Consider the following 23,135-nt stretch of genomic DNA (forward strand, 5'->3'; position numbering starts at 1 on the left):
ATTAAAAACATCATTTTACCACTATATATAAAAATTAGCTTGAAACGAGCATAGAACTAAATGTAAAACCTAAAACTTTAAACATTCTAGAAGAAAACATAGGAGAAAATCTTTGTGACTTTTGGTTAGGCAAAGATTTTCTTGGCTACAACACCCAAAGCATTGGCCATAACAGAAGAAGCTGATAAATAAGACTTCATCAAAATTAAAACCCCTGCTCTTCAATAAAAAATAAAAAAATAAGCTCCAGACTGGAAGAAAAAATATTTGCAAAGCATATTTGATAAAGGACTAGTATCCAGTATATATAAAGAATAACATACAAAGAATGGTGTCAATAATAAGAAAACAACCCAATAAAAAATGATCAATAGATTTTGATAAGCATGTCACCAAAAAAAAAAAAAAAAAAAAAAAAAAAGATATGGATGGGAGAATGAGCTCATGAAATGCCCATTGGTCATTAGGAAAATGCAAATCAGAGTACCACTATCTACCTATTAGAATTTTTTTTTTTTACACCTATGGATCAAATTTAAAAATCTCACAATACTAAGTTTTGACAAGGATGCAGATCAATGGGAATTCTCATACATTCCTACTTGTCAAATGACACAGCCATTTAAAAAAGAAATTGGCTGTTTCCTAAAAAGTTAAACATACATTTATCACATGACCCAGCAATCCTACTTCTAAGATATTTATATAAGAGAAATGAAGGTACATGCTTGCACAAATTTTTTTTTACGTGTTTATAGCAGTTTTATTCATAATTGCCAGAAACTGTAAGTAACTCATGTCTAGTAAATGGTCAATAGGTAGACAAAGTGTAGTCCATCCATATGATAGCATACTGCTCAGTAGTAAGAAGGAAAAAATTACTGATAGAGGCAACAACACAAATGAATCTCAGAAGTATTTTTGCTAAGCAAAAGAAGCCGGTCTCAGAAAGGTATATATTGTATAATTCAATGTATAGGGCATTCTGGATAAAGCAAAACATTAGGGACAGAAAACAGATCAGTAGTTCTCTTGGGGGGCGTGGAGGGGATTAACAACAAGGGGGCCACAAAGGCACTTCTTTGAGTGATGAGAATATTCTACATCGTGATTGTGGTGGTGCTTTCAAACTGTGTACCTAAAAGGAGTAGATTTTGTCATATGTAAATTATATCTCGATAAACCTGAATTTAAAAATAAAATTAAAAGCCCTTCCATGACTCCCTGTTGCCAGATGGCATAAAAATTCCTTCATAATTTGGTGGCCCGCTCACCCTCGGGCCTCATCTTTTGACACCCTCCTGTACTCCCCACTTTGTAATACTGGACTGCTCTGTTTGCAAACGTACCAAACACTGTTTCTGCCCACCTAAGTCCCATTAGTCACACAGTTTCCTCTAAGTGGAGTGCCCTTCCCTCTGCCCCCTGGCTAACTCCTACTCAATGATGGAGAGCCAGCCCAAATCACAGGTTTTCGAAGACTTCCTGACTCTCCCAAAGAATATTTGCAGCTCTCCTCTCCTTACTCCTGTACCCGGAACCCTGGGAATGGCACTTGATGTGGATTTATGACTGATAACCCTACATGCTTTACAGTGACAGGGGCCATGGGACCCTGCCTTCTTCAGCTCCATATGCTCAGTGCCTGGCACAGGGCCTGGGCACTCAGTACCTAGTAAAGGGCAAATGTGGAGTGCTGCAGGATTTCAGGGCTGTGACAGATAAGGTCTCCTGGATTTGGGAGACCCCTGTGACTTGTCACTGCAGCCGAAATAGGCCCACCAAGGCTGGATCTTATTAAGACTGGTACACACCTTGCTTGTACATACTAAATTATGCATCACAGGGGGCATTCAGCCTGGAAGGGGACAGTCTTTAGTGTCCTCTATAGAATTTTTATTTACTGGATATCATGTTTCCAGCTGCTATTAAACCACTGAAAACCATATAGCAAGAGCAATAGCAAAGTGTGCCCTACTTGTTGGAGAGTTAGCACAACTCTTTCTTTGCCTGATCCCTGGGTTACGGTGTTTTTAGCACAGCAGCACAGCTGAGTCAGCCAGGGCTGCAGCTCAGAGGACAGTCCTCTGACTCAGTCCCCCAGAGGAAGTGCCCCCCCTCCCCTCCCCCGGCCTTTCCACTTGTCAGTGAGCACAGCCCTGGGATCCACTTCACCAAACCATCCTGTGGCCAGGAATGTTTCCACAGCGAGACAGACTTAGGGAGAATATACTTGCCCTAATCATAAATTGGAACTGAAAGTCAGGAGAGGACATGCTACTTGTCTGTTTGGCTCAGCTCATTTTATTTGTATGAAAACACGATTCAATATTGGCTCTTCTCCTAAAGGTATATTCTGAGCATCACTAGTTAGAAAGGGCACCTGATGACTAAGTATGAAGACTCATGTCCTACTCAGCTTTGACAACTCTGCCAGGCTCCTGAGGAATCTCCCAGATTTAAGAAAGGACTGAAAGGTTCCCTAAAACGAAAGCTGTGGTTTTTGGAGCACTCCGTTGCCTGATAAATTCTGTACGATGATTGAGATGCTGTGAGAGATGTAGCGATAAGCTAAGTGGCTCTCTGCACCAATAGCACAGACATCCGTGTACCATATGGTGGGAATAAGAACTGCATATGTGTGATAGCTCAGTTTTGCGTGTGCACATGAATCTATGAATATCTAGATTTTCTAACTGGTTTGAGGACTGTGTATGACAGATTATGGAGTTTCAGCCATAGGAAGGAACTGACAGCATGATGAGGTCATGATACAGTACTTTAAAAAGTTATATTTCATGACCAACATAATTTGTATCATGAAGTCTGGTAATTTCTATGTTATTTGTTCTTGTCTTTCCTTGCTGCACCCTCACCCCAATCAGGACCTCCAGAGTGAAAGAAAAATATTTCCTCACTGATGTTTATTGGCCACTCAGATGCTGTATCTGTCCTTCAGGGAGTAACGTCTGCTTCTCTTTCAGCCGACGCTGGCGTCGCTGGAACCGATTCAGTCGCAGAAGATGTAGGGCTGCTGTGAAGTCTGTCACGTTTTACTGGCTGGTTATTGTCCTGGTTTTTCTCAACACCTTAACCATTTCCTCCGAGCACTACAACCAGCCTGACTGGTTGACGCAGATTCAAGGTACAAGCCGAGGCTGTTCTCTATTTTGTCCTGAATGAGGGATTCCTGAGTCTGTCCAGCTGCAGTGCAGTCTTACCTGCTTGGTGTGTAACAGTGCATAGCAACACTTCTAGTGAGCACTGACTTAGAAGAGAGCAGAACTGTCCAAACACAGGGTGTACCTGAAGTGGAGGTGCCGTCTGCTGTGGCGAATGAAGCACCTGGTTGCTGATTAATGCCAGGACTTCCCATTGTCTTAGCCCTGTCACAACCTGGGATTAAGGAGTCTTCCATCTGGAAGGGACCTCAGATACCTTCTCCCTGCTATCACCGAAAGGGAGCTTTATTTTCCCCTATAGCGCCCTTGGCAGGTGATGTTGTCCCCTGCCTTGGATGTCCCAGCAGTGTGATCCGGGAGCTTGTCACCAGACAGCTCATTCTGAGTTTGACAGTTTTGCGCCATTGAGAAGGCCTGCCTTCCATCAAGTCAATTCTGTTTCTGTCCTGCTCTCCAGCTGCTGGGAGGTGTTTTTTCTATTAGAAATGACTTTGATAGGCAGCTGCTTCTTATATCGTGGTGCTGTAAGCAAGACCAGACAGGTCTTTTTGTAACTGATGGAAACAGAAAATATAATGCAATGGCCAAAATGGAGAATCATAGGCTTTTAGGGCTAGAAAGCATCAGAGATTATGTGGTAAACTGCCCCTCCCCATTTTATTGTCAGTGAAACTGAGGCCCAGAGAGATTGAGGAACTTCTCCAGAGTCACACGTCTAGGTATTAGCAGCAGTAGGACTAGAACCTGACAGACAAACAGACTGTTAGTGTTTGTGCCACGTTTCTGTAAGGGGACAAGATAAAAAAGGGGGACATTTCCGGCAGGGAATGGGGGTAGGGAACGTGAGGAGAGAAGAGGACTCTGAGCCAGCCCTATGATGAGATCCCAAGGACATGTACCCCTTTGTCTTTCCAGATATTGCCAACAAAGTCCTTTTGGCTCTGTTCACCTGTGAAATGCTGGTAAAAATGTACAGCTTGGGTCTCCAGGCATATTTCGTCTCTCTCTTTAATCGGTTTGACTGCTTCGTGGTGTGTGGCGGAATTACGGAAACGATCTTGGTGGAACTGGAAATCATGTCTCCCCTGGGGATCTCTGTGTTTCGGTGTGTGCGCCTCTTACGAATTTTCAAAGTTACCAGGTAAGGACATGTACATCTCGCTGCAGGTGTTTTCTGAAAGGAGGTGGGGATGCTCCGCGTTCCGGGCCAGGGGATGTTTTGCATTCTGGGCTCACACCTTCACCTTGCCTTGCAGGCACTGGACATCCCTGAGCAACTTAGTGGCATCCTTGTTAAACTCCATGAAGTCCATCGCTTCGCTGTTGCTTCTGCTTTTTCTCTTCATCATCATCTTTTCCTTGCTCGGGATGCAGCTGTTTGGTGGCAAGTTTAATTTTGACGAAACGCAGACCAAGCGGAGTACCTTTGACAATTTCCCTCAGGCACTGCTGACAGTGTTCCAGGTGAGTCTCTCCCTGAGAAGCGTGTCACGAGCCGCCTGCTGCTCTGTCCACAACTCAGGAAGACAGAGGGAGTCCATTTTTATTACCGTGTTTCCCCGGAAATAAGACCTAACCGGAAAATAAGCCCTAGCGTGATTTTTCAGGAGGACATCCCCTGAACAGAAACCCTAATGCATCTTTTGGAGCAAACCTTAATATAAGACCCGGTCTTATTTTTGGGGAAACACGGTAGTAGCCTCTGTTTCAATACTGCTCTGATACATTTTGTGCCACTTAAGCCATTTGTTTTGCGTCTGAATCCAGCTATGTGATGTAATTGAACGTTTCTGTAAGATCACTGGATATACTACTTAATAATTAACCAAACTTTCTGTTGGATTTTGGGAGGTTTCTGGGGGTTTCTGTGAGATAGGCTCTAAAATCCTCTTCTGGTTCTGTGCTAATTTTTGATCACAGGCATGTTTCCTAATCCTGGCGATAATGGATTTAGGCAGAGAAGTGAGAGGAAGCAGGGTGATAAAAGGGTTGTGACAGCCTTCTGTCCCTTTGGTGTTCTCCCTCCTGTGGTGTGACAAGGGCACAGAGACTCTGAGGGTGTCTGTGCTGTCTGTTGGGGCCTTTGTGGGCAGTGAGGTTGGGAAAGGAGTGACGGTGTGACAGGCACTCAGGGGGCTCGGCCCTCAGAGCAGTGGCCTGTCCAGCCCGCCTGGCTCTGAGCTGAGGTGTTCTAACCTCCTCTTCATCTTCCTATGTTGTGAGCCGAAGCCCTTCCTTGGGCAGAGCCTGGCAGATAAATTTAAAAGACCCATCTGCCCTTGTTGCGCTTCACATGTGTCGCTCTTCACATGACCTCCTGCTGGAGAGGCAGGAAGGACTGGTGGGAGGGCCTTGGGCGCCAAGGTCCCATGGTGGCTCTTACAATGCTCAGCTCCGTGACCTTGGAAAGTCATTATCCTTTTATGGAAAAAAAAAGAGAGAGAGACTAGAGGGAATGAATGGTCTCTAAGATTCTTACCCACTTGGTCATTTTGAGGTGAATGGAATTTTTGTCACTGCAATAGGCTGCAGTTTTAATTTTTTGAATTATGTTTAATTTGGGGCCAGTGATTAGTCCTTCGTTTTTCTGACTTCTTTCAGAGAAACCTGTGTGGTGGTGATGGTTTTTGTCATGCGTGTATATGACACAAAATTCAAACATTACAAAAGGCTATAAAGTAAAACAGTCTCCCACCCACCCACCCACCAATTCCCCCTTCTAGGAGGCAAACACCGTTAAATAGCTTTTTGTGTATTCTTTAAGATATATTTGCTCAGATATAAATCAACCTACCTCCCTAGCTACAGATGAATTTACACAGCTGGTAGCTCATTCTACATGCTGTTTTCCATCTTGCTTTTTTATCACTTAAAGTGTCCTTAAGAACCTTCCTTACTGGTCCATAAAAGGTTGCCTCCTCCTTTTCAATGCTGCATAAAGTCTGTGGTGTGGATGTGCCATAATTCATAGAGCCAGCCCCCTGCTGATGGATATTTCATTGTGTCTAGTCTTGCCTCGGTGGATGACCTTGAACAGACACCATGGGGCACATGTGTGAGAGTAGATCTGTCGGATAAATTCCCTGAAGTGGAACTGCTGGTTTAAAGGGTGTGCATCCATTTTCTGATGCTGTTGCCCAAGTATTCTCCTTGAAGTTGTGTTAATTCATCCTCCGGGCGTAGTGTGTGGAGACTGCCCATTGCCTCACTCCTTTTCACCACAGCAGGTGTTCAGACTTTTTGATCGTTGCCTATCTGATAGGTGAAAATGGTATCTTGTTGTAGTTTTAATTCATATTTCTTTTATCAGGAGTGAACCTGAATGTCTTCATGTGACTAAGAGCCTTTTCTGTGAATTACTTCATCATTTCAAATCATTTGCCCATTTTTTTTCTGTTTGGTTGTGATCTGTGGCAGTTTTAATTTTTATAGTATCTGGTCCAGATAGGAGATAAAGGAGCATGATCTCTCTCACTCTCACTCTCTGTCTCTGGAAGGTAGGGTGTTTTTAAATTACTGTTCATGTTCATCTGATTCTATTTCATGAGTATCATCAGTAGAGAAGATTATATATGAAATTTTAGGGCATTATTAGTGTATACCCATGAGGTAATTTGTAAATGTACATAAGATATTTAGAATTCCCTTCTCTTCTAAAAATTCATAGGTATAATTCTCCATTTCCACAGATGATTAACTATGTGGAATTCTAGGCAGGAGTTTAAAAGAGAATCTCCAGAGTATATTGTTGAGCGAAAAAAAGCAAATTGCAGACAATTCATATAGTCTGATACCTTTTATGTCTAATGAAATCAGAGAGACACCAACCGCCTGTTTTCTCTGCATGTGTATGTATGTGTTTTAATCCACAAGGGTCCTAGAGAGAGAGATACACCAATAGTATGCTCTCTGGGGAGGGGACTCAAACTGGGCTGGGGTGTCATCCAAGAGCACAGAAGTCTTATATGTAATGTTCCTTTATTTTCACTAGAAGCACTAACTCATCTACTTGTGTAATTAAAAACAATGTTTTGAAAACTCTATGGGATAACAGATGGGTTTGTTAAATGCAAACTGGACTGTGAAAGGCGGCTCAAACCAGATTTAGGAGCCGCCAAGGAGCGCTGGGAGGACAACTGGGGCGTGTTTGTCCACCTGCGAGCTGATCCGAGTTTTGGCTTCTTAGATTCTGACCGGTGAAGACTGGAACGCTGTGATGTACGATGGCATCATGGCGTACGGGGGCCCGTCCTCCTCGGGAATGATCGTCTGCATCTACTTCATCATCCTCTTCATTTGTGGTAACTGTATCCTTTAAGCTGACCAAGGCTTTGTTGTTATCATTGTCTTCATAAGGAAGTGACTGTGCTTACCTTGTTTTGTCTGCTCTCCTTCACTGTTGCTAGGCACAGCGTCGTACAGGCAGAGCCCCAGTTGGGCTTTGAGGGATGAGAGCAGGCTGAGGGGAGGGAGCCTGCAACAATGCATGGGCTGCCTGGTCACCCAGCTTGGTTTCACGTCTCCTGTACACGTCCCATGGGATAGCTTAGGGCAAAGCCAGGTGGTTCTTCGTGCCATCATCCTTGGGATGGGATGGGATGGGAGGTTAGGGGCACATTTATGTCTTCTTAAAAGCCTTCATAACCAATGGGGACCCATCTTCAGTGGATTGACCTAAGCGCCCCTGAACCTAATTTGGCTTTGCTGCTCTGTACAGCTTTGAAGGTCAGATATCCGTGGGCTAGTTGTATCACGTTGTGTAACTTCTTTCCAACGCGTTTATTCCTTTTCCCTGCCAAGAGGTATTCTGTAATCCTAGACTTCCGAAAATTCAGATCTCTCTTTACCTCTATCGGAGCCTTCGCGAGCCCATAACCTTTGGTTGTGTCTGATTTATCTCTGTCTTCCCTGCCTAGCACAAGACCTGGCATACGGAAGCCCTCAATAAATGTTTGGTGGAAGAACAATTGCACAAACATACGAATACCGCCTCAAGCTCACTGAGGCTCTGTTTAAAAAATAGTCTAGCACATCAAAGGCATTTTGAAAGTCTTAATGTAATTCACTCACGTCCTGTCCTCTTTAAATACTTGAATAGCTTAGTCAAGCGTGAAATCCCCTGGAAGCTATCTCATCATCAGTCTCTCGTTAGGTTATGTTTGTTTACATGTTCAGCAACCCACCTGAGATTTCAGACTGCACAGGGCATGTGGGACAGTGGTGTGCCTCTCCTGTCTCGGGTCCCGGGGTTCCCATGGTCGTGCATACCGATGGCTGTGCATCAGCCCGAGAGAGGCCTTAGAGTAAGGAGTCATCTTGACTTCCTGCCCATTGATTCCTGTGCTTCTCAAAAATGTATTTAACGGTCAGCGAATAAGAAACAGGCATCTTCTGATTTGGGAACCTCATTTAGAATTTGTTTCAATCCATGGAAACTACACATCACAACATTATAGTAAAAGACAAAAACCTAATAACTTGTTCAATCACCTAACTTCTTACAATTTGAAAAAAGTAAAATTCAACCACAGTCATCAAAGATTTAGCCACAGTGGGACTATTCAAAAGAATAGTCTGGCACCATTTGGCAGTAAGTCAGGCATGCTGTAGTCAGCCAGTGTGAATGAATGAATGAATGAATGAATGAATGAGGTATCTGCACATTCTGAAGGCCGCTTCAGACTCTTGTGCAATGGAGTCATCATTTGAATAATGTGTAGCCTTTACAGGGGTCCATTTTAGCAAGCATGCCCCAAATATATGTTTTATGGGTATGTGTGTTTTAAAAGAAAGAAAACAAAATGCATAAAGCAAAATGCAAAATACATAAAAGCACCATGTTTATGTTATAGATTGTTTTATGGAATGTGTATCATAGCTATAGATACCTAGGTGTGTAGAGACATACGTACACACATGCACGCACAGTACACACATATGCGCATACATGAAGGAAATGTTGGCATTTGTAGGTTTTCATGGGTTTTGGTGAATCTTAATTTTGCTTCTTTCCGGATTGTCTTCTCCAGGTTTCTAGTTAAACAAGCAAACAAACAAACAAGAAACAGGGCTCTTGTCCTCTGGCTTTACCAAGTGAATATAGCACTAGGGGACAGTCACCGGTTATCAGCCTCCCAGAACACAGAGGGATGTGACGTTGCTGTTGTTGACAATATGTAGTTGCATTAGAAAGGTGTTGTACCCTTAAAATGTTCAAATTAGATATCCTACTGAATGTCTTCTTGGCCATCGCTGTAGACAATTTGGCTGATGCTGAAAGTTTGAATACTGCTCAGAAAGAGGAAGCCGAAGAAAAGGAAAGGAAAAAGATTGCCAGGTAACCCCCTTTGCACAGAGGTGTTTGCTCAGGGGGCTGCCTGGGGAGCCAGCTGCAGGTGAGGCCTGGAGGAGCCACTCGGACTCCACAGCAGCTGCGCCCCCATGTTGCTGCTTTGTGGTGATTGTGGGTGGCCACGTGGGGCTGACCAACAGGAATGGAATCTGGGGCAGAACCCAGGCCCTTGGCTCTCATTCCCTCAGAGCTGAGAGTGGGAGTCACACGTTCCCATGCTTAAAGAATCACTGTGGTTAATTTTGGCATCATAAAATAAATGATGCATTCAATGCTGATTAGCTCTTGAAGGAGCCTTTTAATAAGATGATCCATGAAACGAATCCAGTGCCCTGAATGAACGGGAGGCCCTGAGTATGGGTTGTGCTATGTTCTTGCTGTTGGGGTTGTTTCCAATTAAATTCTGTCCTTCATCAGGCCACTGTTGATTCAGAATCCGGATTAGTGTCTTTATTAGTGTTGGTTTCTTATGTTCTGTTCTCTCCTCTGTAGAAAAGAAAGCCTGGAAAATAAAAAGAACAACAAACCGGAAGTCAATCAGATAGCCAACAGTGACAACAAGGTATATTGTCTGAAACACCCCTTTTTGTATCAAAATGCTTCTGTTGATACCACCATAAATGTACCGTTTACCCAAGGAAAGTGTCCTGTGTGATATTTTGGTGTGTGAGGATGGCACACCATTATAGATTCTGGTTTCCCAGGGAATTCGGAGTGAATTTAGGCATTTAGCTGGTGGCAAGCCCATATTTTACCAGACAACCAGTATATTCAATATTTGACGCTTTTGACCACTTATATTTTCTTTGTTGGACTTCTGTGGTCAGACCTGATCTGTGTTAGTGACTTCTCAGTGGGGATCAAAATCAAGGCTTGTTAGCAGACATGTGTCCCCAGAGGGGGTCTCAGGATTGGGGCTGTGTGCTCAGGGCTGTACTGTCAAACTTCATCCCATGTAGGACAGCTCTGAGTTTTTCACTCTTTTGTTCACTGAGTCAGTAAGTACTTTTTGCACGGTTATTGTGTGTCCGATACTGGGGATCAGGAATGAATGAGACCAACAAGGTCCCTACCTGCGTGGGGCACACTGTCTAGTAGGGAGGCCGGAATCTTCACTGCAGTTATACAGGGGGTGTGACAGTGCTAGGACAGGAAGAGGTATGGATGGTGCTAGCTCACCATGGCTCGGTTGAAGTCACACCAGTTTTCTCCTCATCTGCCCTCAGACCTGAGGTCTCCAGCAGAAACATCATCGGAGCTTCTGCTGCCCCTATGCACTCACTCACATACAGCACCCACTTTGTAGAGAACGTCTCTGTCCTGTGCTGACTGGCAGGGTCGAGTCTTCCCTGTGGCCCTCTGACGTGCCCTCCTCCCAAGACCTCTCTGTCATCCTAGGTTACAATTGATGACTACCGAGAAGAGGACGAGGACAAGGACCCCTACCCACCTTGTGATGTGCCAGGTATGGTCGTGGAGCCCAGAGGCAGACTTTCTGCTTATGAGTGATGGGGCTTTGCAACCACTCTGTGATCAGCGGCTGAGTCTGGCTGGCTGGCCTAGCTGGGGCACACGCTGGGCTGCTGAGATCAAGGCCATGGGTCCAGTGTCCTTGGAGGCCACTTACCTCTGTTTTTTCTCTCGGTCACAGGCAGCTTGCATAACCCAAATTCCAGGTGGTGAGGAGAGAAAGTGTAGGTGAATCAGGACAAGCCCAACCTTTGCTGGGGAATCTCTCTAGGAGGTGACCAGTTCTTACTAGTCCCCTGACACTTTCACATTTGACCAGGTGCCTTGAATGGCAGATGTGGGAGGGACTGTGGGGTTAGAGGAACATGGGAGACTGATCGTGTGTGATGTGAAGTCCCACACAGTTTTTAGGCTGAAGCTGAGCAAGGAGGTTACTGGGATGGCAGTGAGAATCCCACTGCTGCCACCTTTGACCTGTGCTCAGATCTTCAACTGCTGGGACTTCATTCCACAACTCTACATGTTCACCAAACAGCCCAGCTTCCCAACCCCCTGCCTCACCACACACCCTCCGTCCGTGTTCTGAAGGGTTTTGATTAATGTAAGCTGATAGAGGTCGTTAAAGTTTAAGATAAATTTTCATGTGAAATTGAGACGAATTCAAACCCAAATGCAGTCTTTGTTTCATGCCTATTAAAGAAAGTGCCTCGTTTAAAGTAGGTGAAGAGGAAGAGGAACAGGAGGAGGAGGAAGATGAACCTGAGGTTCCCGCTGGCCCCCGTCCTCGCAGGATCTCCGAGTTGAACATGAAAGAGAAAATCGTCCCCATTCCTGAAGGGAGCGCTTTCTTCATTCTTAGCAAGACCAACCCGTAAATACCCCCTTTCTAGCCACTTCACAGCTGCGGCTCTCTGTGACCCTCCAGGTTGCTTGAGTGTACCTGGGGCCAGAGTGAGGGAAGGTCACTCCGAGCTGCTCCTGCACCGGAGCGCCAGAGGCTCCCAAGTGCCCCCGACCTCTCCCCTGCTTCAGCCTTGCCCTTGTCCATCCGTTCGTCATGTCCTAGCCTGAACCAATGGGGCGCTAGCAGTGAGGCCAGGTGCTGGGTGGAGGGCCATTCCAGATTCTCTTCACCCTTAACCCCTGCGCTGGGGTCAGCAGTGGTGACATAACTGCTGCTGGGTCGCAGTCCACGACTCTGGTGTCCCGTGGGTTGTCACCTGTGAGGTGTTTTCTATCCAGAGGATCCTTCTTTCATGAGTGGGCCTTACGTTAACATGCTTAGGGGGGGCGTGGGAATTTTGCGGCCAGCTTCTGTGCAGCATCTTTATCCTGAGGTCTCGTTTAGTTGATCTGTTTTCCCTATTGAGTTTTATGGCAAGAAATAGTTTTGCTCAATGATATCTCATAGGTTGAGCTCTTCAGTTCAGCTCCTTGATGTCCTGCTGAAAATAGAATTTCTCCTGTTAAAATGATAGGTGCTCACCAGGAGCGTGGTGATTACTCACAAATGCTGTGAGCAGAAGACACTTATTTACTAGCTGGTTTCTAGGTTTTAAATCATCTGGGATTGAGTGAAATGCCAGAGGGAATAAATGACTCCTGGAAGGGTTTCTAGGCTTGCAGAAGTAGTTCTTGGCTGGCAGAGAAGAGCTCTGTATAATTCACAGGCCCCAGGGAGACACAGGTGGGAGGCAAGTCCTCACGCGGCAGTCCTTAGAGATTTAAAGATTGGAGCATGATTTATACACCTCCTCAGGATTGAGAGTTTGGGTGTCCCTTTAAAAAATAGTTATTCAACCGACAACGTTCCTGATACCTATAGCTCACATATATGGAAGGAATGGATTGATTCCCCTCCCCCAACATACACACAAAGCTGTGAGCTCTCCTGCCCTCACAGTCCTGGAAGGCCCTCCCCAGACTCAGTTGCTTAGAGCTTTGAGAGGGAACATCCCAGCCTGAAGCAGTCCCAAAATGGAGGATTTGAAGTAAGGGGTCACCTTCCCATAAAGTTGACTCCACTTTTGAAAGTGAAAAAAACCTTTTCAAAGGAAAACCTGCATGTGTTCTGTACCCTCCACCCCACCCCCCAAATCTTTACATTCTAAAGTCGAATATTGAGGTTGAAGGTAGCAGACACGAACTAGCCTCTGGGACATCGGGGGCAGCAGGAGAGGCTCTGATGGCCCACTGAGCTGTCATGAGGGCTGGGACTGGGGGAGCTGGGCATGTGCTGCCCTGCCTGGCTTCCCAGGATTACAGGACTCTGTGACAGCCCTGCCACATGGTGCAGTAAGATCCTCATGAAATTCTTGCACGGCAATGTAACTCTCTCTTCACTCTCTCTCGCAGGCGTGCTCCTTGTGGATCAGCTCCCCCTCCACCCCCCGCCCCACCCAAAATAGCACTTGAGACAGAATCTCCACATAACAGGAGATTCACCAAGCCTTACTTACTGCAGTCATATTTTAATACAGCCCAACTGCAGTACAAGAAAGGGATAGTTCTTATTCTCTGTGAGCATCTACGATCAGCTTTGGCCCCAACCTCCCTTCTAGGCAGGAAAAGTGAGCACTAGGCTTCATGCTGTAGTGGGAAAACGTCATAGTCACCCCTGCATGGGAAACCTGCCTCTGGTCCTTGCTAGCTGTGTCATCTTAAGAAAGATTTTTCACATCCTTCAGCCTCAGTTTCCCCACCTTTAGGAGGATCATCCCCACATTTAAAGACTCAGTGAATGGTCCAACATGGTGCACCGACACAGAGCTGTTGCACCGAGGGCCCTCAGGGTGTGCAGTCTGAGGGTTTCGGGGGGCTAATTGTCAGGTGGTTCTGGTTTGCTGGGTGGGGGCATGGGTGGCACAGCCGATAGCTGTCCTCTGTCTGACCTGTCACCACTGAGTAGCCCCAGCATGCTGAAGGGGCTGGCCCGTCTGCTTGGGCCTTGCCTGGGGCTGTGTACATGTAGTGGTGTTTCCCACAGGATCCGCGTGGGCTGCCACAAGCTCATCAACCACCACATCTTCACCAACCTCATCCTCGTCTTCATCATGCTGAGCAGTGCCTCCCTCGCAGCCGAGGACCCCATCCGCAGCCACTCCTTCCGGAATACTGTAAGCCCCTGAGCAAGGACAAGAGGGTGGGGCTCCCTCTAGGGTCACACTGGCCTCTGCTGTCATCCAGGCAGGGCCTACATAGACCCAAGATGTTAAAGCTAGAGTAGGCTGCTCCTTCACCTGTAAGCATTGTATGTTTCAGGTTTGTGAGTACCAGAGGTGTTTTATTTTATTGGGACAACCTTTATTGAATCATATATTTTCAACTTAATTTTAAATAGTCTGCAGTAACTTATAGTGTATTCAGGGACCTCTCCATTCCTTTCTGCCAATATTTTGGTCCCTCTTTTCTCCTTGGTCAAATTAACATCCACACCTGTTTTGAGATTTCTGCCTAGTGGGAAGCATCCAGCAGGAGAGAAAGTAAAATTGAATCCGGGTATGTCACATGCCTAGGAACTCTTATTTAGGGTTGGAGGGGACGATGTATCTTACCTGGATGTAATTCACAAAGCTACTTGGCTCCATTATCGAGGAGAAATACAAGTCGGGGAGATGATGAGATGTGAGGTTGAGTGGTTCAGTGAAAAGGAAGAGCTGTTTTGGTATTGCAGGAGATGGTTTTATGAAGAAAACAAGTAGAGGGTTAAGTTTTGTTTTTAATCAGTTTCATATCTGAGGCATATCACCCTTCCACTGAATCTGTGGTGGACAGAAATGATACCTAGATTAGTTCTGGCCTAAGCAGGCGTAGCCTATTGCCTCTGTGGCCTTGACAGTGTAGTGAGTTTCAGATGATAACTTAGAAACCCTCCCAGGAGAGGGAGGCCCGCAAATGTGTGAGGCCAACAGGCGACGCTGCCTTGCCTGGTTGGCACCTCTCTCTGTACATGAGATTTTCAGAGATTTGAGGAGTAAGACAAATCACTAGATCAGTGCCCCAGGATTTGGGTTGTGATAGCCAAGCCTCGTGCTGTGTCTTTCCATTTCCAGTCTCTTGGTTTGCAGCTTGGCAAACCCAACCTATCAATCAGATTGATAAAGCACACACTCTGACATGAAGATAAAAAGAACTTTCCCTCAAGGCACATGTTGGTGTTGATGTAAAGATGAAGGGCCTGAGCCTGTCTTTATACTCACAGATTAGGGTGTTTGTTAGAGGTTCTGAGGCTGTCTCTATCTAAACGTTCAAATGGAACAAAGACCGAGGTGTCATTGAGTTCCATCATAAAAATGAGACACACGGTAAAAAGCTGTATGGAAAAAGACATTACATGGTAGACGAGGTCAGGAGCTAGTCTAGAACACCGATTGACAGGTAATTTACCCTGGGGCTTCTCTTATTTTTTATTGTAATTACTTCCCCATGAGTTTATTTCCCTGCTGCTTTTCCCAAGAATGTTATTGTTGTTTTTAAATATGTGTATTGTTTTTACAATACTACAGTTGTTGTTTTTTTAAATTGTGGTAAGAACACTTCACATGAGATCTACCCTCTTAACAAATTTTCAAGTGTATAACACAGTATTCGTAACGTGTTGTACGGCAGATCTCCAGAGCTTATTTATCTGGTGTGACTGAAACTTTATATCCCTTGAACTCCCCCTTGCCCCTCCCTCAGCCCCAACCGCCTCCGTTCCCCTTTATGTCTGTGGGTTCGACTACATGTCACTGGAATAATGCAGTGTGTTCTTTTGCGTTTTGCTTTTTTTTCTTCTTTAATCTTAGCTGAGTTATTAGTGAAAAACAAGATGGATGCTGAATGAGGAAAAAACAACTTGAATCTAAGAGCTTTGACCCCCACCCCAGGTTGAGTTGTTGGCTTGTGTCCTTCTTGGCCACCCAGGTACTTTCAACAGTACCTGTCCTGCTGTGACCATGGAGGAAATGAGGACGGGCAGAGGCCTGTAGTGTACTGGAAACACCTTGCAGTGCCTGGCCAGAAACAGGTTCAGCAAAGGTTCAGCAAAGTTTATAAATCCAAAAATGGAAACAGTTTGGATAACGAATACCTTCTGAAGAGGGAACTTCAACTGAGGAGAGCTGGCCTTTGAAGCAGAGCTTCTCACCTTGGAATAGAGCAGTGAGGGACCCCTGGGGTGGACCCCACACTTAAACAGCAAGGCCCATGGCTCCTGACTAGCAGTCCACTGCCTAGCTCCTTGCTCAGCAGTGCCATCACTGGCTCTGTGACCTGAGCAGGTGCCTCCTACATGCTTCCCAGCATCTCCTCATCTGCTAATGAAAGGAGTCGGTCCGGTGGTCTCCACTGTCCCTTCTGCTCTGATTTCTTCAGTTCTTTCAAACTATAAAGCACAGTTGTAATGACAATAAGCAGCCAAGATGGCTTCTTCTACTGGCAGTCTCGGCTGCCATCTTTGTGGGGGAGGGTCCTTGTAAGCAGCCTTAGTTGAGTGGTGGTCAGACTTCTTGCTCTTGGCCCTCCTGCCTCTATGGCTCTGAGAAAAGGCAGAGACCCCAGAGGGGGTGAGCAGGACTCAGTTGGAGAGTAGACAGTATTGTCAGGAATACAGACAAAGTAGTCTGATCTGATAATTCAAAGGCCAGGTCAGTCTGTTCTTTTAGTGAGGTTAAAAAAAAGAAAAGAAACAAAAAACACAGAGTTGGGAGTGAGCGGTGTTAGATACAGAGCAAGATGGTAAGTGAAACTCTTCCTTAAGGACTTATCCAGCCCCACACATTAGTGGGGCAAAGGTGTTTACTCCCTGATTACATGGGCTAGAATTAGAGGGGACATGTGAAAGCTTCTGGCCCCGTTTAATGGCACTTACGTCATTATTTACATTTCTCCACCACTCTGAAGTTCAGCTGGATGGCAACATATTTCATTCAGCCAAAAATGCAGTTAAAAATTCAAAATGTGTGTAAGACTCTAATTTATCTGATGCCACAAGTAATTTGTCAGTGTGTTGCTCTGATGAGAAAAGGTTATCAATAAAGCACTTTCAGAAATGAGTCTCTGTCCAAGACATGAGACTGGAAAGAGTCAGCATGAGTGGTTAAAGCAGGTAAGTATTTCCAAGTGCTCTTTGTTGATCATAAAGAGGAGCTGTCATTAGACCAGGCGGTGCATTTATGAACATCTCTGCGCTTACCTCCAGGGTGGCAAGCGTATCCCGGGAGACTGGGTCTCTGACTGCATGGGCGGGATGGGGTGTTCAACCCATGGGCGTGTGGCTTTGGAGCTTGTCCAGATGCCTTTTCTCATTTCATTGTTGTACCTTTCAGATACTGGGTTACTTTGACTATGCTTTCACAGCCATCTTTACTGTTGAAATCCTGTTAAAGGTAATGGCTTTTTCATTGATCCTCACATACTCTAAAGCAGCTGTAGCAATAATAGTTGCAATTCTTTGTTTGCGTTCCAGATGCTAGGTTATGCAGATTATGTCTTCACTGCTGTTTTTGCATTTGAGATCGGTTTGAAGGTAACAGGTTCCACAGCGGTGTGTTTAAGGGGCCTGCTCCTGCATGTAACACACAGCAAAGCAGCGTGAAGTGCTTTTGATGATTTTTCTTTTTTGTCTTCTGTGATCAAGCTTACACTTTTTTCTTTTTTAAACCAAAGGATTTTTTTCTGAGACTGTTCAACTTGTTTTTGCTGTTTCTTTTTAACCTTTGATGCATGGAGGAGCTACTTTGGCTTCATGATAGTGGTTGGAAATTGTTTTGCTCTTTTTTATATGTCCTCTGAAATATGTCAACTGATAACAGATACATCACTGTGTGAACTTTCTTCCACCCTTCCTGACATCAAAGTCAGGGGGAAAGCGTTTATCCTATGAAGGGAATGTATCGCTTCTCATTTCTTTGACTAAACTATGTTTCAGGAGCCTAAAAGGGTAGCGCACTATTCTCTTCCAACAGGATTTTCAAGATAATTTGGATCTATTTGTGCTAAAGTATTTTATATCCGTTTTACTGGATGGGCTTACATTTACACAAACAAAAAGAACACCCTTTAGACAGGGCACCCCAAATCTATTGCCCGTGCTTGAGCTCACAGGGACCGTCGCTGCCTGCGGTTTGTGTACTGATGATGAAGGTAAAGGCCACTCTGGGGTGAGCTCATTCTTTATGTACCCAGAGGTCTGGAGACCAACAGCACAAACCAAGAACCCCCCGACTTGCTAAGTGGTGTGGGTTATTGTCATACTGGACATAATCCCTGTGACAACTGTCAGAGCAACCGTCTCCTAGTGAGGAGATCAGCTGGGAAATGAGGACTTTTAACCATCATTTTCTTTAAACCATTTTGAGTTTTTTATGTGTGCATCTCAAGGAAAAAAAATGTATTTTATGTTAGGCTACTGTGTCACGGGCTCTTTACAAAATCTTCTATAAAATGAAACCTCAGTTACCATTGCTAGGGAATGGGGTATTTATTTTCTTTCAGTGATGATGATGATGATGATGATGACGACACGACGATGTAATGAACACCTTAGCATAACACCAACTAACCAACCCACCTCTGTGTAAACATTTGTTAAAAATCTTCTGAAAATTTGAGTTCATTTTCCTGCCTTGAAGCCAGTGAATTTGATTGACAGTTCTGTCCTACGTCAGATCTGTGCCGGGTAGTGAGCAGATTCTAACAATGGTCTCCATGGTGAGGCGCACAGAGGCAGAAGGCCCTGGGCGTGGGGGGCAAGGACAGACACCCAGCTTCTGCTTGATCCCGAGCTGTTTTCATGTAATTTTCCTTCTCTTCCTCAAACTGAACGGAGAAATGTTCTACTTAATCTGTTCACCTGGTTAATTGAGGTTTTATTTTACTTTCCACGTTTTAGTTGTTGAATATACCATGTTTCCCCGAAAATAAGACCTAGCCAGACAATCAGCTCTAATACGTCTTTTGGAGCAAAAGTTAATATAAGACCTGGTATTATATTATATTGTATTGTATTGTATTACATTATATTATACCCAGTATTATACTATATTATACCCTGTATTATATTGTGTTATGTTATATAAAAACCGGTCTTATAATATAGTAAAATAAGACTGGGTCTTATATTAATTTTTGTTCCAGAGGATGCATTAGAGCTGATTATCCAGCTAGGTCTTATTTTTGGGCAAACATGGTAGTTACTTTCAGGCTTTGGGGCAAATAAGATACAGGTTTATTTAAAAGAAAAAAAATTATTGCTTTTCAATTTCTGTATATTCAGTGACTTAAATCTTCCAAGTCCTTCTTCATTTTGAAAGAATTTTAGAAAGTGGAAAATAAGCTAAAACAAGAGGATTCAGGAAATGGAGATTCGCCAAGAAGCATGGGACATTTGAAACGGTGGTTCCTCGTGGCCCTTGGAAGATTTGGAAGGCTTTTTGGTTATTTGGTACATGTGAAATTGCCAGTTTTGTAGGTCATAAAAGGTTGAGTACTGGCAATTTCATATGATCTAATTTTATTAGTTCCCCATTCTGCCTTTCCTCTCCTATTTTTATCTGAGCTTTCCTCCACTTTTTTTTTTTTTTAATGTTAACAGTGAATTCTGTGTATTTTACTGTTTTCCGTTTGGGGAAATTCCTCACTAAACTCCTTTCCCATCGTCAGTGGGAAACTCACTGGGGCACCCACAGAGTGGGCTCTGGGTACACATGGATGGCACTAGAGAGCAGTGAGACTGAGCCAGGCGAGACAGACGCATGGGACAGCTTCCTAGCCACACCTCGCCTGCACTAGAGTAACTGGACTTGGAAGAGTTCGTTAAAATGGATGTATCGCTAAGGACCATCAGGAGCAGTAAGGAGCCTACCTAGGAAAATGCCATTTAGACAGAGCCCATGAGCATTAGCTTCATCACTTTTCCTAGCTCCCTGGACTGGGACAATGCAGGCTCTCCTGGGGCCTCAGACGGGCCAGAGCCAGCATTTTTAGGGGAAGCTAAGTTGTCTGGGCAGTTTCTGCCTGACGAGGATGGTCCATGTGGACTCTCTCCTGAGACAGGCTCTGTGGACATGCCAACAGTGTGTTCATGTTTGCAATTTGTTGTCGCTGTACTAAAGACTGAATTGTTCTCTTCTTTTTAAACGTGCCCCAAATCAGCTGCCCTTTATCAATTTTTGAGCAAATTATGCAGTTGCTCAGCCCTGTTGGTTTACATTTCTGGTTTCCTAACACACTTGTTAATAATAGTCATACTTTCCTCAAGATTTTGTAAAGAGCCCAGGTTTCTGTTCTTCTGGAGAGAAATCACAGTAAATTCACCCATGCTTCTGCTTATAGATGACGACTTTTGGAGCTTTCCTCCACAAAGGGGCCTTCTGCAGGAACTACTTCAACCTGCTGGATATGCTGGTTGTTGGGGTGTCGCTGGTGTCATTTGGGATCCAGTAAGTCTGCTGGGGTACGGGTGTGTGTACACACAGGACTGTGGGGCAGAGTGGCTCACATGAGGGATTTTACATAATTCGTAAAGGCTAGACATCATCTAATGATTACATTTAGTTAATGTGGAAAAGCTTCATTTATGCCCATGCCAGAAAGCACTGGGATAATTAATGTGTTTCTTGTGTTTCTCTTTCTTTCTTGCCCGTTACTAGGCTGGGCTTATTACTTTCTGTGATACTTGCTTTCAACAGAGGGTGAAAGAAGCCAGATTCTAGTACTGCTTCCCCCAGGGGCTGGTCCCAGGGCCTTGAGGGTCTCCTCTCCTAGGGCCTCCGTTCCCCATCAGTATAGGAGCCGGTAGGAACAGCTGGCCTCTTGGGGCCCTTCCAGTTTAGACAGTGAAGGCTTCCCTTGATCACCAGGATATACCAGCTCTATGACCCCTTTCTTTGGGCCTTTACATCTTTCATCTGGAAGAGAGCTTAGACTACACGTCAGGGCCCTAGATCCTTTCCATGGCACTTAGGGATTTCTGGTGGGGAATAGCTCAAGCTGCACACTGCCTGCCTGCTGTACCCAGGGGTCTGAGGCTCCAGTGGGAGCATCCAGGGGTGGCCTTGCTTTCCTGCTGACTTACAAGTACCACTGCTCAGGTGCTGGCCGTCAGTACCCCCATATGAATGCATGCACGCACACCTCTGCACTAAAGGTGAATGGAGAAGCTCTGTCTCCATTCAGAAGACCAAAGACTGCTGCGTGTAACAGGCCCCTGTGGTAGCGGTCCCCTTCATCTCCCACCACCGCCTGGGGACGAGGGGGGAAGCCATGTAGTGTCAGCTTGGAAGGACATTCCCGCCAGTATCTTTGCAACTCCTATAAACTCCAAGCTGTGCCTGCCCTCTGCAGCTGCAGCCCTTGCCCATTGTTTCCAAGCCTGTGCTCGGCCACACCCAACTACCTGCTGTGCTAAATGAGCTGTACTCTCATCCAGGACCTGCCTACTTGCTGCTCCCTGGGCCTGCAGCCCCTTCCCCGTTGTTTAGCTAACTCCCACTCCCCCCAGACTCAGCTGGATATCACTTCCCTGGGGGTCCGTCCCAGGATCCCCATGGTGGTACTCCCCCAGCTGCGTCACCTCTCTGTCATACCTGCCACACAGGGTTGTGATTGCCCACCAAACAGTGGACTTGTTGAAGGCCAGAGAAGGCCAGTGCCAAAGCACTGCAGCAGGGCTCCAAATTTAGAAAACAAAGCCAAACAAATGAAACCGAAGCCTAAAAGCCAAGTCTACCTAGTGTATACGTCAAGTGAACAGAACAAAGTCAATTCCTAAATCTCATCTCTGCCGTGGTTAGCTGTGCACCGAAGTTGGCCTCAGTGAGTGCCGGTAGGCCTGGCCGAGAAGGTGCATGGGAGTGGCCTGGACAGAGAAGACCCATGAGTCTGTGCATCTCGGGGAGAGGTTAGCTCAGCTCACATGGGTCCCACCACGTTGCATAGTGGCAATAAAGGGAGAGCCAAGTGAAATAATCTCCAAAGTACTTTATCCAAGTGTAATACACTCTGCTTTCTTTCCTCCCTCTACTCTTTCCCTTAGATCCAGTGCCATCTCTGTTGTGAAGATTCTGAGGGTCTTAAGGGTCCTGAGGCCGCTTAGGGCAATCAACAGAGCGAAAGGACTTAAGGTTTGGGCTTCTCTCCTCCACGCTGGGCTTGCTTTGCTGTGGTTCACTGTAATTACTGACTTTTCTGGGCCAGAGCTAGGCTGACGTCTGACGGATTTTAAAGTGGGGTATATGTTTGAAAAAGATATTTCTGCCTATTTTCTATGTATCTACCTCTGCCAAGTGCTGATAGCGTTTTTAACTACTATCATTTTCTTTATTTTTGTTCATTTAAGATATTTTCTTTAATGTGATTACTGTTCACTTATTACTTTTTTTCATTATTAATAGTGTTTACTTTAGTCTTTAAATCCATTTTCATGCAGGTTATGTAAAAGGCGAGAGGGTTTGCATTTTCCTAAATCCTTTTATGGGATGCGAGGCCCTGTAAGCCTGTGTGCCAGGCAGTGCTGCATTCTGTGGCATTTCTTCTAACTAAACTAACTGCTTTGGAGGAAACTGAGGAGGGGCCCACTTGCAGGGTACCCCTCCCAGGCAGCCATGATTTACTAAGGGTAACACCCTGCACATAAGTACCTGAAAAAAAAGCACCACAAAGTTGAAAAATCATATTGAAATGAAGAAAATCTTGGTTTGTATTAGCTCTCTCTGTGGCTAAGACAGCAAAGGCAAGTAATAACCCTCCATCCTTTCCCTGCTGCCCTCTCCCCAGCACGTCGTCCAGTGCGTCTTTGTGGCCATCCGGACAATTGGCAACATCATGATCGTCACCACCCTTCTCCAGTTCATGTTTGCCTGCATCGGGGTCCAGTTGTTCAAGGTACAGGAACGTGCCTTGGAGCACGAGGCCCAGCGGATCTCTTCCGGGGGAAGCCTGCATTTGACTGTCTGTCTGTTTTGTACCCAGGGCAAGTTCTATCGCTGCACAGATGAAGCCAAAAGTAACCCTGAAGAATGCAGGTAAGTGTCCTGAACACAGGAGTGGGCACTTTGGAAGAACAAATAGAAGACTTCAAGGATTTACTTGGGCTGGCATCTCAGAAGCCTCAGACCACAAGAGGCTCATGTGCTCAGCTCACGGCTGAG

General features: G+C 45.3%; 1 protein-coding gene across 27 annotated transcripts in view; it reads left to right on the plus strand.

Annotated features, from left to right (window-relative positions):
• The window catches only part of CACNA1D (calcium voltage-gated channel subunit alpha1 D), a 427,078-nt gene that overhangs the window by 334,599 nt on the left and 69,344 nt on the right, over nt 1-23,135 (plus strand). For 24 of the 27 annotated variants that reach the window (XM_088798486.1, XM_088798482.1, XM_088798495.1 and 21 more), the window contains 14 exons: nt 2,985-3,145; nt 4,098-4,323; nt 4,439-4,646; nt 7,369-7,489; nt 9,405-9,519; nt 10,027-10,096; nt 10,933-10,999; nt 11,722-11,875; nt 13,991-14,120; nt 17,313-17,372; nt 20,320-20,426; nt 22,022-22,109; nt 22,762-22,869; nt 22,957-23,009. In XM_088798486.1, coding sequence (XP_088654612.1) covers nt 2,985-3,145; nt 4,098-4,323; nt 4,439-4,646; nt 7,369-7,489; nt 9,405-9,519; nt 10,027-10,096; nt 10,933-10,999; nt 11,722-11,875; nt 13,991-14,120; nt 17,313-17,372; nt 20,320-20,426; nt 22,022-22,109; nt 22,762-22,869; nt 22,957-23,009 — 1,668 coding nt within the window. Of the gene's footprint in view, nt 1-2,984; nt 3,146-4,097; nt 4,324-4,438; nt 4,647-7,368; nt 7,490-9,404; nt 9,520-10,026; nt 10,097-10,932; nt 11,000-11,721; nt 11,876-13,990; nt 14,121-17,312; nt 17,373-20,319; nt 20,427-22,021; nt 22,110-22,761; nt 23,010-23,135 lie in introns of all 27 variants that reach the window. The other 3 variants (XM_088798477.1, XM_088798483.1, XM_074313102.2) reach the window with 2 other exon arrangements.

The sequence above is a fragment of the Rhinolophus sinicus genome, chromosome 5 (genome assembly GCF_057876585.1).
Source record: "Rhinolophus sinicus isolate RSI-liver-muscle chromosome 5, RSI-T2T, whole genome shotgun sequence".
NCBI lineage: Eukaryota > Metazoa > Chordata > Mammalia > Chiroptera > Rhinolophidae > Rhinolophus > Rhinolophus sinicus.